A 20,132-nucleotide genomic window follows, 5' to 3' on the forward strand; every position below is an offset into this window, starting at 1 on the left:
ATCCATTTTTCGGAGTCGATGTCTAACATCGCTTTGTTATAGATCTTGGGATCATTACTATGATCTCTTTCTCCCATGAGGAACTCTTCCTCTATTTTCTCTGTAAGCATACCTAAGTATCTTTCAGGAGGATGGGAGATCCTACTGGATCTACGAAGTGGACGAGGTTCTTCATGTATTGGCTCAATGTGAATAGGTTCACTAGGCTCAATTGCTCGTTGCTCTTCAGAGACTTTCTCTTCGAGCTCAATTTTTCTCCCACTACCTCTATCAAGGATAAATTGTTTTTCTAAGAAGATGGCATGTCGGCTCACAAACACTTTGTGATCTTCTGGGATGTAAAAATTGTATCCTAATGACTCTTTAGGATATCCAATGAAACGAGCACCAATTGTCCTAGACTCTAACTTGTCCGCCTGTTGTCGCTTGACTTGGGCTGGACATCCCCAAATCTTGAGATAACCAAGACTTGGTTTCTTACCATGCCATATCTCATACGGTATGGTAGGAACGGACTTAGAGGGAACTCTATTTAATATATAGATAGCTGTAAGTAGGGCATCTCCCCACAAGAATAAGGGTAAGTCAGTGAAGCTCATTATGGACCTGACCATATCCAATAAGGTCCGATTCCTCCTTTCTGACACTCCGTTGAGTTGAGGTATTCCAGGAGGTGTCCATTGTGAAACTATACCATTTTGTTTGAGATAATCGCAAAACTCTCCACTAAGGTATTCTCCTCCTCGATCTGATCAAAGAACCTTAATGAGTTTTCCTGTCTGTTTTTCTACTTCAAATCTGAATTCTTTGAACCTTTCAAATGCTTCAGATTTATGTCTCATAAGATAGACATAACCATACCGTAAGAAATCATCGGTAAAAGTAATAAAGTAGAAAAATTGACCCCTAGCCTGCACATCGAATGGGCCACACACATCAGTGTGTACTAGGGCAAGTATTTCAGTGGACCTCTCCTCGTGTCCTACAAAGGGTAATTTGGCTATTTTTTCTTGAAGGCAGGATTCATAAATCGGATATGACTTAGAAGTCAATGAACTCAAAAGCCCATGTTTCTCCAATTTGTTAATTCTGTCTTCTCCTATATGGCCAAGTCTGAGGTGCCATAAATACTCTTGATTTATCTCATCTCTAGATCTTTTTGATCCTATGGTACTCACTGTATGCTCAGATACGTTCACAGATACATCCATATGTAAGTGATAGAGACCGTCAATCATAAAACCACGTCCAAACAGTTTATTTCGCAAATAAATAAAAACGTAGTCTTTATTGAAATTGAATTCATAATGTTCCTGTGCTAGACACGATACAGAAATTAGATTTCTGTTAGCATTAGGTACAAAATAACAATCTCTAAGTATCAAACTAAATCCTGACGATAAATGCAAAGGGAATGTGCTCACAGCAACAGCAGCAACTCTTGCTCCATTGCCAACCCTTAGGGTTACCGCACCTTCCGTAAGCCTTCTACTTTTCTTTAGACCCTGCATGGTAGTGCACAAGTGAACACTAGAACCAGAGTCTATAACCCAACTGGAAATAGAAGAAACCGTTAGATTAGTTTCAATAATGAGCATATTAGACATACCTTCAGAAGGCGTGTCACCCATCTTGCTCTTTATGTTTTCCATTTAGATAGGACAGTTCCTCTTCCAATGGCCGTCTTCATTGCAATGGAAATATTTTCCTTTGGGTTCGGCCTTATTCTTAGGAACTTCCTTCTTCGGCTTTTTTTCGGTCTTCTACTTCTTCGCACGCTTCTTCTTCTTCCAGTTTCTCTTGGAAGTAGAAGCTAGCTCAGTAGCGAGAACTGTGCCCCTTGAACCTTTCAAGGCTCCCTCAGTTGTCACCAACATATTCAACAATTCAAGTTTGGTGCATTCAATTTTATTCATATGGTAGTTTACAATAAACTGCCCATATGAAGATGGCAACAATTGTAGGATCAAATCCGTTTGGAAATCCTTGTGCATAGTCATGCCAAGCTTCTCAAGCTCCTCAAGATCCTTGATCATGGTCAAACCATGTTCATGGACGGACTGCCCATCACGCATCTTGGCTTTGAAGAGCCGCTTGGACACTTCAAACCTTGCTGCGCGACTCTGTTCGCCATACAACTCTTGTAGGTGATCAAGTATGTTCTTAGCAGTCTTCATGCTCTCATGTTGGCATTGCAATTCATTGGACATGGATGCGAAAATATAGCACCTAACCTTATTGTCGTCATCCAACCATTTTGCATGCGTCTCACGCTGCTCATTGGTTGCACGGGTTGGTAACACCGAAAGTTCATGGTCAAGAACATAAGCTATCTTTTCGCAACTCAAGACAACCTTCAAGTTGCGGAGCCAATCTTTATAGTTTGGTCCGGTCAACCTATTGTTATCTAGAATTCGAACTATCAGGTTGGAAGCCATTGACATCTGCAGAGAGTAAAGATTCTAATTAGAAATTTGTATTTGACATTAATTTGTTTTAGAGATTTTTAAAATAAAATTGGATCAAATCCTCCCACTATTTTTCGGATCTCTCACACTCCCCTGGTAAAGATACGGAAACCTGCGACTTAGAATTTCGAGTGGGATGCTGCGGTCCCACCAATCTACATGTCACCTCACCTAACGTTATTGGAGACACATAGACGATGAGTGTACAACTCTTGTACAATGCTTCGTAAGCATATTGAGCTAACCTGGTCTCCAAGTCATAAAGACCTCACCTAACAGTTATTGGACCCGTTCCTTGGTTAAGTCAGACCCACCGTATATCCCGCGAAAATAAAGCTGTGATTGGATCCTCACCTAACAGTTATTGGAGCCCAACCCCACCTTTACACCACAACGTCTCATATTAATAGAGAGGTCCAATCCTTCGATGCAACTAGCCTACTGTATCCAGCCGAGACTAATCAACGCCGGAAAGATCTTAGCACTCTACTATGGTGGAAGACCAATCGACTTAATATTGGGTAATCAGATCTTAGTGATTCCAACTTTGAGCTTTTCATAGGAAGTAATCGATCAATTGGCCAAGTAAGCAGGTGGGAGGCTTCCCTTACTCTGAGAGTAAGGTCCTAATTAAGTAACCACCTTTGAGCTTGCCTAGACACCAATTAGATCAATTAATCAAATATGGCTAGCTCAATGTATCGTTCACTCTCGATTGATTTAGGAAGGTTTTAGGTCTCTTAAGATTTACATCTAATGTAACCATCTACCTCATAGCATATGTCATTCGATTTACATCTTATGTAAATATCACATTGGTTCAGATTTACATCCTATGTAATTATGAAACCCTTTCATATATTATGTGATTACATCTTATGTAAATGACAAAATTGTTTCAGTTTACATCTTATGTAAATATTCTATTGTTTAAAGATTTTATTTACATCTCATGCAAATAAATTTTTGTTTAACTAATACATACATCTCATGCATACATTATTTTAAACATAACCTTAAACAAGTATGAACATTATGATTACCATATGCATCTCATGTATATTTTCAGATCTGAAATTTTAAACCTATTATGCTATTCTCTGAATTTCAGATCATGCATTACTTGATTTAAAACATTGTAATCTAATTGCAATTCTAAAATAATTTGCAAGATCATAGCAAATAAAAATCTGCATGCTGAAAATTTCAGCACGCAGAAAATCCAGCAAGCATAATTCCCTTAAAAATTAGATTAAAAATGTGGTAATCAATCCTTAGGTCCTAATCATGCTTCCTAGAACCATGTCTCTGATACCACTGCTGAGTTACGCCCCGTTCGATGCGACGTTCGCAGTGAAATTCGAACGGAACTTCGTTCATCGTATGAACGCGCCTCGGATCGTAGAATTCAAAAATTTTTCTGGATCCAAATCCAGAAGATCTTTGAATTCATTAGGAAGGAGAGATTAGGATATGATGAAGGTTGATTAAGATTCCTAAAACTGAAACTAAAATCAGAAGAAATTAATTTGAAGATCTCATCTTCAAAAATTCTGCAGGTGAAGAACACCGCAGCCTGATGATCTATCTAGGTTCCTGTTTGAGCCACATAATTGTCCGGCCTCTACAGGTATCCACACGAGGATCTAATTATCTGAGATAGGGTCTTACCGGAGTGCTAGCTCCTTGCAAAGATCTTTCATGACTATCATATAGATTAGAAGATAAAAATCTGCAACATACCTCCTTAAAGAAGAACCCTTTCTTCTTCAACCTTGCTTGCGATGGAGGAAGAGGAAGGAGGAACCTTGCACGTGGATCTTCCTTGCCTTGCTACCGTGGAAGAAGAGGAGGATGAAGACCCCTTGCTGCCGTGGAGGAGGAAGAAAGAAGAGGAGGCGTGGAGAGGAAGAGGAGAGAATTAATTCATAACTTCTCCCTTGCTACCCTTTTATAGATTGGGTTTAGGGCTCCTCCTAATCTTATTAGGAGTATGGGACTATAACCCACCCTTGGATTAATGCCAAGTGTCCAATCCTTGTGCTCATAGATGCATGACATGTGTCTATTTAATCAATTGATTAATTTCCTAATCATATTAGGATTCCTAATCTCATTAGAAAAATTAATTGATTTGGGAGCATGCATCCTACGACGCTATGTGGACTTTAAAGTCCGCATAGTGTGAACATGACTTAAGTCATATTCATCCTACAACGATATGTGGTCTTTAAAATCCGCACAAATCTTGGTTTAATCAAATTGGCCCAATCACGAACCCAAATCAATTTGGATCGAACCCAATTTAATTTGGCTCATTAAATCAGCCCAATTGCAATCCAATTGCAATCAATTCCATTTAATTCTTCTTCCATTAACTCACTAACACTTAGTGGATTAATTCAATCACCAATCATATTGATGATTGATTTCTATTATGATTTCAAATCACAATTATGATAGTCTGACTAATTAAATCCTCTATGTGTGTAACCCCGTAGGTTCTATTTTAACTGGTAGGGAGAAATATTGAGATCTCCATCTCAATATCACTGAAACTTCTTTCAGTGGACTGAAACGATTTCAGTTCTACTCTTAGGGTTCACTGATCACCAAGTGAATGTCTTCGAGTCTCACAATCTACTAGTGACACCTAGCAGTATGTGGTGGCAACCTAGCAGAATGGAATATCTGAACCTTTTGGTACAGTTAGTGTATGATACAGTCCCTCTATCATGGATCCCAACGTGACGGAGGTTATGGATATCTCGTCAAACCCCATCGTCTGTCATATATCAAATTTATACGACTTCCAGTTCGAGATATGGAAAACGTTTTTTCCAAAATACCTGGCCAGAAATTTATCGAACTCAGTCTCATAAATCACATAGGATCACTCCTAATCTATCAAGGTCGATAGATCCAATCTAGATGCAACCCTATTCCAAAATGAACCTACTGCAGCCAATTCGCACTACAAGGATCCGAATGACTAGGGCCCAAGTTCACATGCTCGTCAAACTACAGCAACTTCACAATGAATAGTTGAGGCATCGTAGGTCAAAGGACCAGTCTGCAGCATAAGTAGTCACAGACGAGTGGATAGACATCCATGTGACTACTATCTTTGGTCACGCTCAGACCTTGTTCTCTAACAAGTACTTGCATAATCACTCCAGTGTCTCTACACCGTGGACTCGAGACTCGTCCATCTGACTAAGTGATTTGTGCACTAATCTCAACGGATCGATCACCATCTCTCGTGATGGATCCATCGATCAGGAGCATTTAGAAATTAATCCCTAATGACACATGCCTCAAATTCTCAATTCCTTGAAATTATGTGTCATTATCTATTATTTTTTTGGACGATTCATGGACACATACAAACATGAATGAAAAATAAATTGCCCAATCTTATTTATTAATAAGTGTCAAATTACAAATTTATGCCCCAGATTACAAATATGCGTCAGTCACGTTGGCTTCTAGGGCATACTTCTAACATTATCAACATTTCCTCTTGAAAAATTGCTCTTTATTAAAAAATTGCTTAGTCTATCATACCAAGCTCTAGGAGCTTGCTTCAAGCCATAAAGTGCTTTGTTCAATTTAAAACATGATCTGAAAGTTTATAATTTTCAAATTCAAGTGGCTGTTCTACATGAACTTCTTCAGTTATGAAACTATTTAGAAATGCACTTTTGACATCCGTTTAAAATAATTTAAAATCCATGAAGCATGTAAATGCAAGTAATAATCTGATAGCTTCAAGTCTAGCTACAGGTGCAAAAGTTTCATCAAAATCAATTCCTTCTTCTTGATTATATCCTTTAGCAACTAATCTAGCCTTACTTCTAATTACAATTCCATCCTCATTTAATTTATTTCTGAAAACCCATTTTGTTCCAATTACAGAAATATTTTCAGGTCTTCTAACTAAATTCCAAACATTGTTTCTTTCGAATTGATTCAGTTCTTCTTGCATTGCCATTAACCAATTATTATCTTTTTCAGCTTCTTTAAAAGATTTTGGTTCTATTTGAGAAACAAATGCAAGATGATTACAAACATCTCTAATGGAGGATCTAGTCCTAATTCCTTGTGAAGGATCACCTATTATTAGTTCTCTAGGATGACTATGTGCATACCTCCATTCTTTTGATAGACTATTTTTATCATTAAGCATTTGATCTTCTTCTTTCTGATTTTCATTATGTTCTGAATTTTCAGATCAGACACATCCTTTAGGGTCAATTCTTTGGCTTTCTTATTGAGTTCTTCTGCATCATCATCGAGATCTAAATTCTTCCTTGATAAGGGGTCTTTAGATTCATCAAAGATAACATGTATTAACTCTTCTACAACTAGAATTCTCTTGTTAAATATTCTATATGCTTTGCATGATGAAGAATATCCAAGAAAAATAGTTTCATCTGATTTTGAATCAAATTTTTTCAAGTTGTCCTTACCATTATTTAGAACAAAACAGATGCAACCAAAAACATAAAAGTATAAAAGATTCGGTTTCTTATTTTTCAAAAGTTCATAAAGAGTTTTCTTTAAAATTGACCTAATAGTGACTCTATTAAGAACATGACAAGCTGTATTTATGGCTTCAACCCAAAAATACTTAGGTAAGTCACTCTCACATAACATTGTCCTAGCCATTTCAGTAAGTGTTCTATTATTTCTTTCTACAACACCATTTTGTTGCGGTGTTCTTTGTGCAGAAAAATTATGATCAATACCATTTTTCGTGCAGAAATTTTCAAAATCATGATTTTCAAATTCAGTTCCATGATCACTTTTAATCTTAATAGTTTTCAGTCCATATTCATTTGAAATCTTTTTATACAGTTTAGTGAAAGCTGAAAATGCTTCAGTTTTGTGTGCTAAGAATAAAACCCATGTATATCTAGAAAAATCATCCACAATATCATATCCATAAAGTTTTCTTCCTAGACTTGCAGTTCTAGTTGATCCAAATAAGTCCATATGCAGAAGCTCTAAAGGCCTACTAGTGGAAATAGTATTTTTAGACTTGAAGGAGGTTCTGGTCTGTTTTCTAGTTGACATGCAGAGCAGATTTTATCTTTTTCAAATGACAATTTAGGCAAGCCGAAAACAAGTTCTTTTCGGATATGTTTTGAAATTAAATCCATGCTTGCATGAGCTTATTTTCGATGTCATAACCAAATGGCTTCACTATTTTTGGTCTTCATTGCTACTAGACAGTCCATGTTTTTCATGAATATTTAGTCTAAATCAACTAAATATACATTTCCATGTCTATGTCCAGTAAATATTATACCACTGTCATTACTACTAGAAACTAAGCATAATGATGATTCAAAAGTTACAACATATCCTTTTGTAAGGTTCTAGCATGCTAAAATGGGCAGCGGAAGCTAGAAATTTTAAAAATTTCTTGATAAAGTTCCTTAACATAAAACCCTTATAAGCCAAGATCACCTTAATGGAAGCAATCAAATAATATAATATAAATGCAGAAATAGAAGAATACCTCTAACGCTAATCCAATGTGCAGAATTTCCACTAGGTGCCTAAGTGTTCACCCTCCAACATTGATCCATACGAAAACTTGATTTAAGTCTTAAGCTCCAAAGACTTTGATCCTTAATGCAGAATTCTTCTAAAGAACTCTAATGGCTTGCTTTACTTTCTTTCTATTTTTTTTAACCTTCTAAAATCACTTCTAATCCTTTTGTCCTAAAGAAGACCAACTTGTCTTGGCTTAGGACACACTAGAAGCAATGCTAGAAAGAAACAAACTAATATAAGAAAGAAAGAAGAGAGGAGTGGGGTGGAGTTGGAATGATGAAACCTATGGAGTGCTAGCCTATTTATAATAGGTGTAGGGATGCATCTCCAAGGGATGCATCCCATCCACGCATCCTCTCATGAAAGGGCATCATTTAAAGGGCCATATCAAATAAGAGGAGGTGCAGATCAAGTGAGGAGGTGTATCAAATGATATGTCCTTTTATGTGGTGCCATATTTTGACCAAGTCAACATCACTGCTAATACATGTCCATCACGCCTCACCTCTTGATCTTTCATGATGATGATCCAAGGGCTCCAATGCAAGGCGCCATTCACTTGACCCATTATGTCTTCATCCAATGGTGGGATTAAGATCCAATGGTCAATTATGATAGCCATCCTCTAACCCAATCCAATTGGGTTAAACCAACTCTCCATTATGTCTTCATCCAACGGTAGATCAAGATCTAACGGTCTAGATTGAATGATTTATTAAATCTAATCCGATTAGATTCAAACCAAGCCAATTAGGTGCCAACTCTTGGCTAACCCATATTAGAACATGATCTAATCAAATTAGATCAATTAAGAATCGGATTCGAATCCAATTCGAATCAAGAGCTAAGGGGTTGCAACACCTGCTAGGATGTCTATCTTGCAAACATGATCTAATCCAATTAGACCCTTAATAAGTTTTCTTGTGTGTGACCCATTGGGTTCCATACCTAAGCCAGCAATAGGTGTGAGTGCGAGTTGACCCAACTTGATTAGAACTCTTCTAATCGATTTAAGTCCAAACTGCGCGAACCCGAACTTAACAATTAGAATCCTTTCTAATTGGTGATCGAATTAAACTCTTTAATTCAATCAAACCTATAAGACAAGATTGACGTCTAACAACGTATCATGTCTATCCGAAAAATATGAAATTTGGTAGAAATACCAAAAATACCCTTCAGTGGCAAGTTACCGTGCAATTCAATCCTTTAAACAAACTGCATCCCGAATATGTATATGAGTATAAAGTTTCCCCCCAAATGACATAAATGCCCCTAAGAAGCCGTACAACCTCCGACCCCGGACAGCCGAAGTCAGCGTCCGACCTCGGAACGCTCGGCCACAAGACGACCGACCCCGAAACCTCCGACCTAAGAGAAACCCCGATGTCCGAGGACCGTACTCTAACACCCCTCCGGCATTTATTGCGCATGGCCGCTGTAATCTTCCGGCACACTCAACAATAAATGCGGATCTCCGGCTTACTCCACCATTAATGCGGATCTCCGACTTACTCCACAATAAATGCGGATCTCCGACTTACTCCACAATAAATGCGCATGGCTCCTGACATCTACGGATCCCCAGCTCTCCACGGCAAATCGACCCATCAGGGTCTAGTCGACTATGATAAGTCTCTGATCTCGGCCATACCGCCGACATCAGTGCAATGATTCGCCTGACCGAGCGCCGACCTGAACAACATGCCAAGCCGTACTACGGCCTCGCCCTGTTACATCACAGGTAAACCGACCCCCGCATATAAAAGGGAGCCTTGGCCTCTCAAGAGGGGATTGGAACATTCATACACCCAAAAATCACTGTTTATCTCCTTCTCCCCACTATTTGCCCCCTCCCTGACTTGAGCGTCGGAGGGCCGGCGCCGGAGAACCCGGCCACTGGTTCGTGTACAGGCACCCGGACGGAGGACGCCGCCAGCCAACGGATCGCCGCCCCGCTGCGAGGACCTGCTGTTCCTTCTCTCCGACCGCCCCGGACGGAGGACGCCGCCCGCCGACAGACCGCCGCCCCGCCGTGAGGACTAACAGTCGCTCCCTCTCCTCGACCGAAGATTGCCCCCGGGTCCAATTTCCAGCAACAGTTGGCGCTAGAGGAAGGGCCCGAGTAGCAGTCCTGAAGTTGAGAAGTAAGGGAGCCTCTAACGTCTCCCGGCGTCCCCCGCAAAGTCCTGGACACTCCGTCCAGAATTCTCCAACTCCGGCTGACCCAGCTCCTCAGGTCCAGCCGGAACAGTTCAATGCCCTGGTACAGCAAGTCCAGGCCCTGGCCGCCGCCGTTCAGGGCCTGCGGCGCGTGGAGGCTTTACCGGCACTTCCCCCGCAGGCCCAGGCCCCGCCGGAGTGTCTCCCCAACGGCCCGGTTCTCCCCAGCCAAAATTTGCATGGCTCCTCCAGAGCCAACAATGGAGAACGAGCTTCTCCCCGGAGAGAGTTACCGGGAGAAGGTTTCGACCGGAGACCCCAACTTTCTGAGGCGGAGTCAGCCCCGGATCACCGTGAGCTGGCGCAAACCACAGCGACAATCCCACGGGTGGGGGAGCTCGACCGAAAAGTCGAGCATCTGGAGCGCCAGATTGCGGCACTCCACAGCAAGAAGGCAAGACAGGAAGGGGGCTTTGAGTTCACTACCAAGTCCCCCTTCTCCCGCCAGATCGAGGACGAGCCAGTTCCCGCGAGGTTCAAAATGCCTCAGGTGGAGCCCTATAGCGGAATCACCGACCCCCTCGACCACTTGGAGAGTTATCGGGCCCTCATGGCCCTACAAGGGTCCTCGGAGGCCATACTCTGCAAGGCCTTCCCAGCAACCCTCCGAGGGACCGCTCGGCTTTGGTTCTCTGGTCTGAAGCCGAACACGGTGTCCTCTTTTGAGCAGCTCGGCAGGCAGTTCGCCACCAACTTTGCTGCCAGCCGGCGCCAGCGACGGACATCAGACTCCCTCCTGGACATCAAGCAGAAGGAGGGGGAGTCCCTCAAAGAGTACCTGGACCGCTTTACCGCCGCCACATGGGAGGTTCGCGAGCTAGACCAGTCGATAGCCATGTCGGCTCTGAAGACTGGGGTCCGCTCCTACCGATTCCTCTTCTCCATCGAGAAGAGCTTCCCGGCCGACTTCACCGAAATGCTGGCCCGAGCCCGGAAGTACGCCAAGGCCGAGGAGGCAGTCGCCTCCAGGCGGGGGGCAATCGAGCCCACCTCGAAGAAGCGGAAGAAGCGCCGCGAGGAGCGCGGTCGACAAAGGAGCCGGTCTCCCCGCCGAGAGAAGAATCTCCCCAGATTGAGGAGCCCGCCCCGTCAGCAGGGGCGACCTCAGCAAAGGGCACCTCCTCGTCCGAGGTCTCTACCACGGCCCCGGACGTACCAGGCGAGGTACGAGAACTATACACCCGTCAATGCTCCTCGGGCCGAGATCCTGATGGAAATTGAGGGTCGGGACTTCTTCCGACCCCCGCCTCCTATGCGAGACACAGGATTTCCCCGAAATTCCAGGAAGTACTGCCGCTTCCACCGAGATCGCGGGCACGACACGGAGGACTGCTTCCAACTCCGGGACGAGATAGAAGCGCTCATCAGACGGGGAGTACTCAACCGGTTCGTGAGGAACCGACATGAGGAAAGGAGGCCGGCGGAGAATGTCGCACCAACCGAAAATCCTGGCGGCAACAGGCCTACCGCCGGCACCATCAACATGATTGGGCGGACCTCGGCAGGAACAGCCGCCCAGAGAGCACCCCCGAAGCGCCCACGCACTGATGAAGTCATCTCGTTCTCGGACGAGGACTTAGAAGGGGTCGAGACCCCTCACGATGACGCTGTGGTCATCTCAATGATTGTAAATAGGTTTGATGTAAAGCGTGTCCTAGTTGACAATGGAAGCTCCGCCAACATTTTGTACTACCATGCCTACCAAAAAATGGGGTTGACAGAAGGACACCTCCGGAGAATCAATGTCCCGCTGGTCGGGTTTACCGGAGATGCGGTCCCGGTTGAAGGTGAGGCTAGCTTCCTTGTCACAGTTGGCCTCGCCCCCCGGGAGAGCACTGTGAGGATGGACTTCCTGGTGGTCCGTCTGCCCTCGGTCTACAACGCCATCCTTGGGCGCCCAGGGTTAAACGCCCTTCGAGCCGTGGTTTCAACTCGCCATTTGCTCATGCGGTTCCCCACCGGCCAAGGAGTGGGCGAGGTCCGCGGAGACCAACTGGTCGCCAAGCAATGCTACATGGCGGCCCACACAGTAAAGCAACCAGCCGAGGCACCAGACCGCCCGATGGGCCCTTCACTGCCCATAGAAACCCTCGATGCGAGGGACACCCTCTGGAAGAAGCAAGTAGAGCCCGGTGAGCTCCTTATTCAAATCCCACTACAAGAAAATTTTCCCGAGCTAACCGTGCAGGTTGGCTCCGGCCTCGGCGCCCATGAGAGGAATCGCCTCGTCAGCTTCCTGCGGGACAACGCTGACGTCTTCGCCTGGTCGCCCGCGGACGTGCCAGGAATTGACCCCGAGGTCATGGTCCACCGACTCCAGGTGAGGCCAACCAGCAGGCCTGTAAAGTAGAAGAAAAGAGGCTCCGCCCCTGAGCGACAACGAGCTGCGGCCGAGGAGGTGGACAAACTCCTCGGAGCCGGCTTCATCCGGGAGGTCTCCTACCCGGATTGGCTCGCCAACGTAGTCCTCGTAAAGAAGGCCAACGGAAAATGGCGTATGTGCGTGGACTACACCGACCTGAACAAGGCCTGCCCAAAAGACAGCTTCCCTCTCCCGAGCATCGACCAGCTCGTCGACTCCACTTCAGGACACCAACTGCTAACTTTTATGGACGCCTTTTCAGGATACAACCAAATCCGAATGGCGCCAGAAGACGAGGAGAAGACGGCCTTCATCACCGACAAGGGCACCTACTGCTACAAGGTGATGCCCTTTGGCCTGAAAAACGCTGGGGCCACCTATCAGAGACTGGTCAGCCAAATCTTTAAAGACCAGATCGGCCGGAACATGGAAGTCTATATGAACGACATGCTGGTAAAGAGCCAAGCGGCGGAACACCACATAGCCGATCTCAACAAGACATTCGCCAAGCTCAGAAAATACCAAATGAAACTCAATCCGGCGAAGTGCGCGTTCGGGGTCACCTCGGGCAAGTTCCTGGGTTTCATAGTGACCCAACGCGGAATTGAAGCCAACCCGGAGAAAATCCGGGCACTGCAAGAGATGTCGCCTCCAAAGACAGTTAAGGAGGTGCAGCGGCTCGCGGGGCGGGTAGCCGCCCTGGGAAGGTTTGTTTCTCGATCAGCCGAGCGTTGCCTCCCCTTCTTCAAGAGCCTCAAACGGCCGAAAGACTTCCGGTGGACAGAAGAATGCCAGCAAGCCTTTGAAGAGCTTCGGAGCCTTCTGGCCTCTCCCCCGCTGCTCACCAAGCCCCAGAAGGGCGAAATTCTTTACTTATATCTGGCCGTCTCCCCGGCTGCAGTAAGCTCGGTCCTCGTCCGGGAAGAAGACAAGCTCCAAAAGCCGGTCTATTACACCAGCCGGGTTCTCAGGGATGCTGAGACCCGATATTCTAAACTTGAGAAGACCATCTTCGCTCTCATCATCTCGGCTCGGAGACTCAGGCCTTACTTCCAAGCCCACACGATAGCTATATTAACCGACCAGCCTATGAAGCAGATATTGCAGAGGTCGGATCGTGCGGGGAGGATCGCCAAATGGGCGGTCGAGCTCGGGGAATTCGACCTAGAATATCGGCCCAGGCCGGCTATCAAAGCTCAGATACTCGCCGACTTCATCGTGGAGTGCACCCTTCCGGACGACCCCGAGCCGCCATCTGAGTCCGTGGAGGAGACCCCGAAGCAGCCATGGGTCCTGCACTCAGATGGGTCTTCGACCCCGGGGGGCAGCGGGGCCGGACTTATCCTCACCAGTCCAGATGGAGTGGTGGCCGAGCAAGCTCTGCACCTCGAGTTTCCGGCCTCGAACAATGAGGCCGAGTATGAGGCTCTCATCGCCGGGCTCAAGCTGGCGAAAGAACTAAAAGTGGGAGACCTGACGGCCTTCAGCGACTCCCAGCTGGTGGTGAACCAGGTCCAAGGAGATTTTGAAGCTAAAGAGCCATCCATGCAAAAGTATCTCCAAAAGGTGCGGGAACTCACATCTGCCCTGAATTCTTTCAATATTCAGTATATTCCCAGAGCGGAAAACCTCAGGGCAGACCAGCTATCCAAACTGGCCACCTCCCGCATGAGCGAGCTTCCCAAGGGAACAGCGCTCGAGTGTCTTCGGGTCCCCAGCACGGAGGAACCCGAGCCCACTATGTGCATCGACTCCGAGCCAAGCTGGATCGACGGGCTCGTCTGCTATCTTCAGGACGGAACTCTACCTCATGACGAGACGGAGGCTCGCCGAATCAAGCGCCAGGCTCCCCGGTATGTCTTGTACGAGAATAAACTCTATCGACGATCATTTACTTCTCCCCTTCTCAGATGCCTCCGCCCCTCCGAGGCGGACTACGCCCTCCGAGAGGTCCATGAAGGGATCTGCGGAAATCACCTGGGGGGTCGAGCCTTGGCCCATAAGATCCTGCGGCAGGGATACTACTGGCCCACACTCCAGAAGGACGCAACAGATTTTGTCCGCAAGTGCGATCGGTGCCAACGAAACGCCAATATCCAGCGCCGACCTTCAGCTCTGCTGACCTCCATCATCGCCCCCTGGCCGTTTGCCCAATGGGGGATCGACATCCTGGGGCCCTTTCCCCTGGCCACCGGACAGAGAAAGTTCCTGGTCGTCTCCATCGACTACTTCACCAAATGGGTCGAGGCCGAACCTGTTGCCCGGATCACCGAGCAAAAGATGCGGGACTTCGTGTGGAAGTCTATAATCTGCCGATTCGGACTACCCCGTATCCTTATATCTGACAATGGTCGACAATTTGACAATGTTCATTTCAGGGAGTTTTGCTCTGAGCTCGGCATTGATCATCGCTTCACCTCGGTTGCCCATCCCCAGACAAACGGAGAAACTGAGGTAACTAACCGAACTATTTTGCAGGGACTCAAAGCTAGGCTTGATCGGTCCAAAGGACAGTGGGTCGAGGACTTGTACAATGTCCTTTGGGCGTACCGGACCACGTTCCGACTGCCCACGGGAGAGACCCCCTTCAACCTAGCATACGGCACTGAGGCCGTCATCCCATTGGAGATCGGCTTGCCTTCTCCGAGGGTGGAGCATTACGACCCCGATACCAATTCCTCCCAGCTCAGGAGCAATTTGGACCTCGTCGAAGAGACAAGAGAGGTCGCCCAGGTGCGCATGGCGAGATATCAACAGCGAACGGCCCAATACTACAACTCCAGAGTTAAGCCCAAGCTCTTCAAAGTAGGGGACCTCGTCCTCAGGAAAGCCGAGGCTTCTCAACCAACCGAGCAAGGAAAGCTCGCCCCAAACTGGGAAGGACCGTATCAAATCGCTCGGGTACAACGGCCAGGGGCGTACAAATTGAAGTCCCTGGAAGGGACTCTGATCCCACGAAGCTGGAACTCCGAGAATTTACGAATGTACTACCAGTGAAACCCCAAGGGGTTCAAGATAATCAGGATAATGGACTCAGCTCCTTTTTCTGCAAATATTTCTCTCATTTTGATGACTGTAATCCTCTTCTAATATTGGGTCGTCTGTGATCCTCAGATTCCCCGACCAAAATCGGGATGCCTCGAGGCTCGACCGTAGAGTCCCAAACTCCCTCGACCTCGGGAAGAATCGCAGGACGGTGAAACGTCGACTGGTGCAAGATTCCTCGACTAAGGTCGAGATGCCCCGAGTGTCGACAGTGCGTGCCCAGACCCCTCGACACTTCGGAAAGACGGGGTAGTACCTTCGCAGTCCCCCGTGGCGCTCAACACCAACAACGGGGTAGTACCTTCGCGGCCCCCCGTAGCGCCTCCTCGACTAAGGTCGGGATGCCCCGAGGGTCGACCGTAGAGAACCAGACTCCCTCGACCTCGGGAAGGCGCCGTGAGGGGTGGAAAGGGTGGCTCCACCCGGGGCGCCACAAAGTGGACCCCCGGGAGCGGTCGACGATCCCCGATCCCCGAAGCGAGCGATCCCTCGACTAAGGTCGGGATGCCCCGAGGGTCGACCGTAGAGAACCAGACTCCCTCGACCTCGGGAAGCGTCGCCGGTCGGTAGAGCGTGCCCAGACCAGCCGACCTGACGAATGATCCCTCGACTAAGGTCGGGATGCCCCGAGGGTCGACCGTAGAGAACCAGACTCCCTCGACCTCGGGAAGGTGCCGTGAGGGGTGGAAAGGGTGGCTCCACCCGGGGCGCCACAAAGTGGACCCCCGGGAGCGGTCGACGATCCCCGATCCCCGAAGCAAGCGATCCCTCGACTAAGGTCGGGATGCCCCGAGGGTCGACCGTAGAGAACCAGACTCCCTCGACCTCGGAAAGCGTCGCCGGTCGGTAGAGCGTGCCCAGACCAGCCGACCTGACGAACGATCCCTCGACTAAGGTCGGGATGCCCCGAGGGTCGACCGTAGAGAACCAGACTCCCTCGACCTCGGAAAGGCGCCGTGAGGGGTGGAAAGGGTGGCTCCACCCGGGGCGCCACAAAGTGGACCCCCGGGAGCGGTCGACGATCCCCGATCCCCGAAGCGAGCGATCCCTCGACTAAGGTCGGGATGCCCCGAGGGTCGACCGTAGAGAACCAGACTCCCTCGACCTCGGGAAGCGTCGCCGGTCGGTAGAGCGTGCCCAGACCAGCCGACCTGACGAACGATCCCTCGACTAAGGTCGGGATGCCCCGAGGGTCGACCGTAGAGAACCAGACTCCCTCGACCTCGGGAGGTATCACAGGTCAGCAAAGCGTCCACGAACCCGCCGACCTGACGTGAGATCCCTCGACCAAGGTTGAGGCGCTCCGAGGTCCGACCATAGGGTCTTAAGCCCCCTCGATCTCAAAAAGGGCTACAAATCAACAGAGCCTCCCCAGATCCTCTCAACTCCGGCAGGAGTCGCCGGGTCCATGGGAAGCCCGAGCCCCTTTTACAAGTCAAAAATGACTCCGGAGGTCGACGAGGAAGGGAAGCGACCTACTCCACCATGCGAAGCATGACCCCGAGAATGCAAGAGGTACACCCAACTAGACGCCCTCCTTGTCAAATTTTATCTACATATTGCCGAGCGGGATCTCGTCCAATGTTGGAGTCTTATTTTGCCCCAAAGCCGGGCTTCTTTGCTGGGTCGGCTTAAGACCGACCTCCCAACTTCATTATGCCTGCTCTGTTCGTCAAGTCTCCGCAATCCGTACTAAGGCTTCATAAAGTAGGGCCCAACTCGGCTCTTCTAAGTAAACTCCGACGTCCAGCTGAGAAAGTGGTCCCGGCCACGAATGTACCAGCCAAGCACAGGTACCAAGGCAATCTTTGGGAATCCCAGCCTTGTTCACCGAAATCTCGGCAGGGTCCGAGAATGATAACTATGAAAACCTTCGGCAATAACTTGTTTATTAGCCCGCGCTCCCTATGAGAGGTTCGGAGTTGAGTTCGGAAACCCGACTAAACTCCCCGAATAGCGGCACGAATAGACCTATTCCGGTCCCACTTGAAGGGCTAAGGCCCGACCTCGGTGCCTTAAGATTTTTCTAAAGGCCAAACGTGGCAACTCCCACGACTCTAAGATCCGAGTTATAGGACTTAGAGAAATTTTCTAGAAACCTAAGCTCGGAGCTCCCTTTGGTCGAGACGACTGGAATCTGAGAAGGCTAAGATATAGCCAGGGAAAAGGGCAGCTTCGTTAAGCAGCCCAAAGATTAAAATGCGAAGTTAGAGGTTGTCGAGGCGGTTAGCTAAGGTTCTAGCCTCATCCACGACAACAGAGGGAAAGATGAACACAGAATGACAAAAACATTTCTTCATTAACAAAGGGCCGGAAGGCCAATTACAAAATTGGAAGTCGGCCACTCAAGGGCCGACCCCGGATACAATGAAAAAGAAAAGAAAAATATGCTAAGTCCTAAGCGGCGGGAGCCACATCCGGGGGGTCATCCGGCACATTGATGACCTCATGATCTTCCTCCGGAACAGGCTCGGGGCCGGGAGCAGGAGCTTCGGGCGCCGCCTCCGGGACAGCGTCGATCTCGGCCGCCGGAGCCGCCTCCATGGCACCGTCCGCCTCGGCTACCCCCGTCGAAGGCTCGGCGGGGTCCTGCTCGTATATTCCCGCCTCGGACGTCAGGATGGCAGGAAGGGCTTGCACGTCGGACCCCCAGCCCCGGTCCTCCCTCGGACGGACCGTCGAGAAGTCGTACTGAGGGCAGTACCGGCGCACCTGCTCCCGGAAGTTCTCGAAGCCTCGAAGGAAACCGTCGACCGTCTCCTCCTCCAACATGTCGCGGAACTCTTGCGACTCTTTGAAGAGTTCCACAGCATGCTCGGCTCGTTCGAGGGCCCTCCTCTCCCGGGCCTCAAGTTGCCCGAGTCGGAGGCGGAAGACCCCCTCCTCATACTCGAGGGCCGCGACCCTGGCCTGGACCTCCCCTAAGCGCGCCTCCGTGCCGCGCATGGTTGCCCTGGTCAGGGCATGAGCCGCCTTCTCCTCCTCGAGCGCCCCCACCATGGCAAGGCGCTCAGCCTCGGTGGCTGTCCACCGAGCCTCGGCCGCGGCCAACGCCGCCTCCAGCTCGGCGACTCTTTTCTTGGCCGGCTCCAGTTGCTGGCCGAGCTGTTGAACTTCTTCCCGATACCCATGGGCGATGAACGCCATGGTGTCGAGCTCGAGAATATGCTGAAAAGAAAGAAACGAGGGTATTGTGAGTTGAAAAGCACATATGTACGCTAAAAACTCGGGAAAATTAAGAAGGAAGCTTACCCGGGCGGTGTTGCAGTAAGCACTGCCGACGACCTCCTCCAGCGAAATACCCCGGAACACGGCCCGGTCCGCTGGAAGCACCGCACGCCGCAACATGGAGCGTGCGACCTCGGCATCTTGAAAGGCCGAGCGACCCTCGGGAATAGAAGAGTCCGGCTCGACCGACTCCTCGGAAAGCCCGGGAAGAGCTCGGCACGATCGAACCCGAGGTCCCGGAGCCGCTCGCCTCGGTGCCTCGGGTAAGCCCGGGTCCTGGCTGCTGCGGCCGGACCACGGACGGCTCCCCCCGCTGGGCAAGGGGGGTAGGGCAAGGATGGGCCGACGGGCCCGCATCACCAACAACCCGCTCCCGCCTCGGGTCGGCTGCAGGGGCCCCCGCCTCGGGGCCACTCGTCCCGGCCGACGAAGAAGCGCCGTCCGTCCTCGCCCTCTTCCGAGGCTGGGGCGCAGCACCCCCGGCCTCGGCCTCTCGCCTCCTCAGGCGAGAGAAAAGTGATGTGTTGCTGGTCGGCATGCGTGGAATATCTGAAATCAAGAATTTTGTTAAGAGTCAGACCAGTGACCGTAAAGACGGAGAACAAGAAATAAATAAATAGAATAATGCAACCGCCCTTACCCTCGGGGCGTGCCGAGCTCAGACCCACGCTCGCCAGGGCGTCCTCCCGCAGGAGCTCGGTCAGGTCGTTGCCCCTCCCGAGGGCTCGCAAAGAGTCCAGGGTCCTCAGCTCCCTCCCCGTGGGCTCGGAGAGTTTGTTGAGGGCCTTCAGCCGAGGGTGTCCCCACCTTGGCTCGAACCCCCAAGGCGCCGCAGACGCCAGAAAGAAAAACTTCCTCTTCCACTCGTGAATCGAGGAAGGGGCGCCTCGGAAGAGTGACATACCGCCCCGAAAGGCGAAATATAACCACCCTACGTCCGCCGGGTTTTTCTTTAACAGAAAACACCGGCGAAAAAGGCCTACCAAAATCGGGATCCCGTGCCCGAGGCACAGGGATAAAAACCCGATTATGGTCCTCCATGAGTTCGGAGCCAACTGCGCCGGGACGAGCTGGTACTCGGCCAGCAAGTTGCTCACGAACTCATGGGCAGGAAAACGCAGGCCCGCCCAAAGTGTCTCGCGGTAAACCGCGATCCGACCTGGAGGCGGCTGCGTCACCCTGTCTTCCGGCCCTGCGGTTTCAAGGCGAAACCCGGGCTGGAAGAAGAAACGGGAGCGGAT

At 49.0% G+C, this 20,132-nt stretch overlaps 1 protein-coding gene across 1 annotated transcript; it reads right to left on the reverse strand.

Moving 5' to 3' along the window:
- Window positions 1-17,527: 17,527 nt before the first annotated feature.
- On the reverse strand, window positions 17,528-19,036 carry LOC149753769 (uncharacterized). Its single transcript, XM_089930108.1, has 2 exons — window positions 18,916-19,036; window positions 17,528-18,831 (listed from the first exon to the last, which is right to left on the reverse strand). Exons 1-2 carry the CDS (start codon window positions 19,009-19,011, stop codon window positions 18,061-18,063), a joined length of 867 nt encoding a protein of 288 aa, XP_089786234.1. The 5' UTR covers window positions 19,012-19,036; the 3' UTR covers window positions 17,528-18,060.
- Window positions 19,037-20,132: the final 1,096 nt, after the last annotated feature.

The sequence above is a fragment of the Phoenix dactylifera genome, chromosome 4 (assembly GCF_051530095.1).
Source record: "Phoenix dactylifera cultivar Ajwa chromosome 4, Ajwa_hap1_PhDact_Kaust_v1.1, whole genome shotgun sequence".
Lineage (NCBI taxonomy): Eukaryota > Viridiplantae > Streptophyta > Magnoliopsida > Arecales > Arecaceae > Phoenix > Phoenix dactylifera.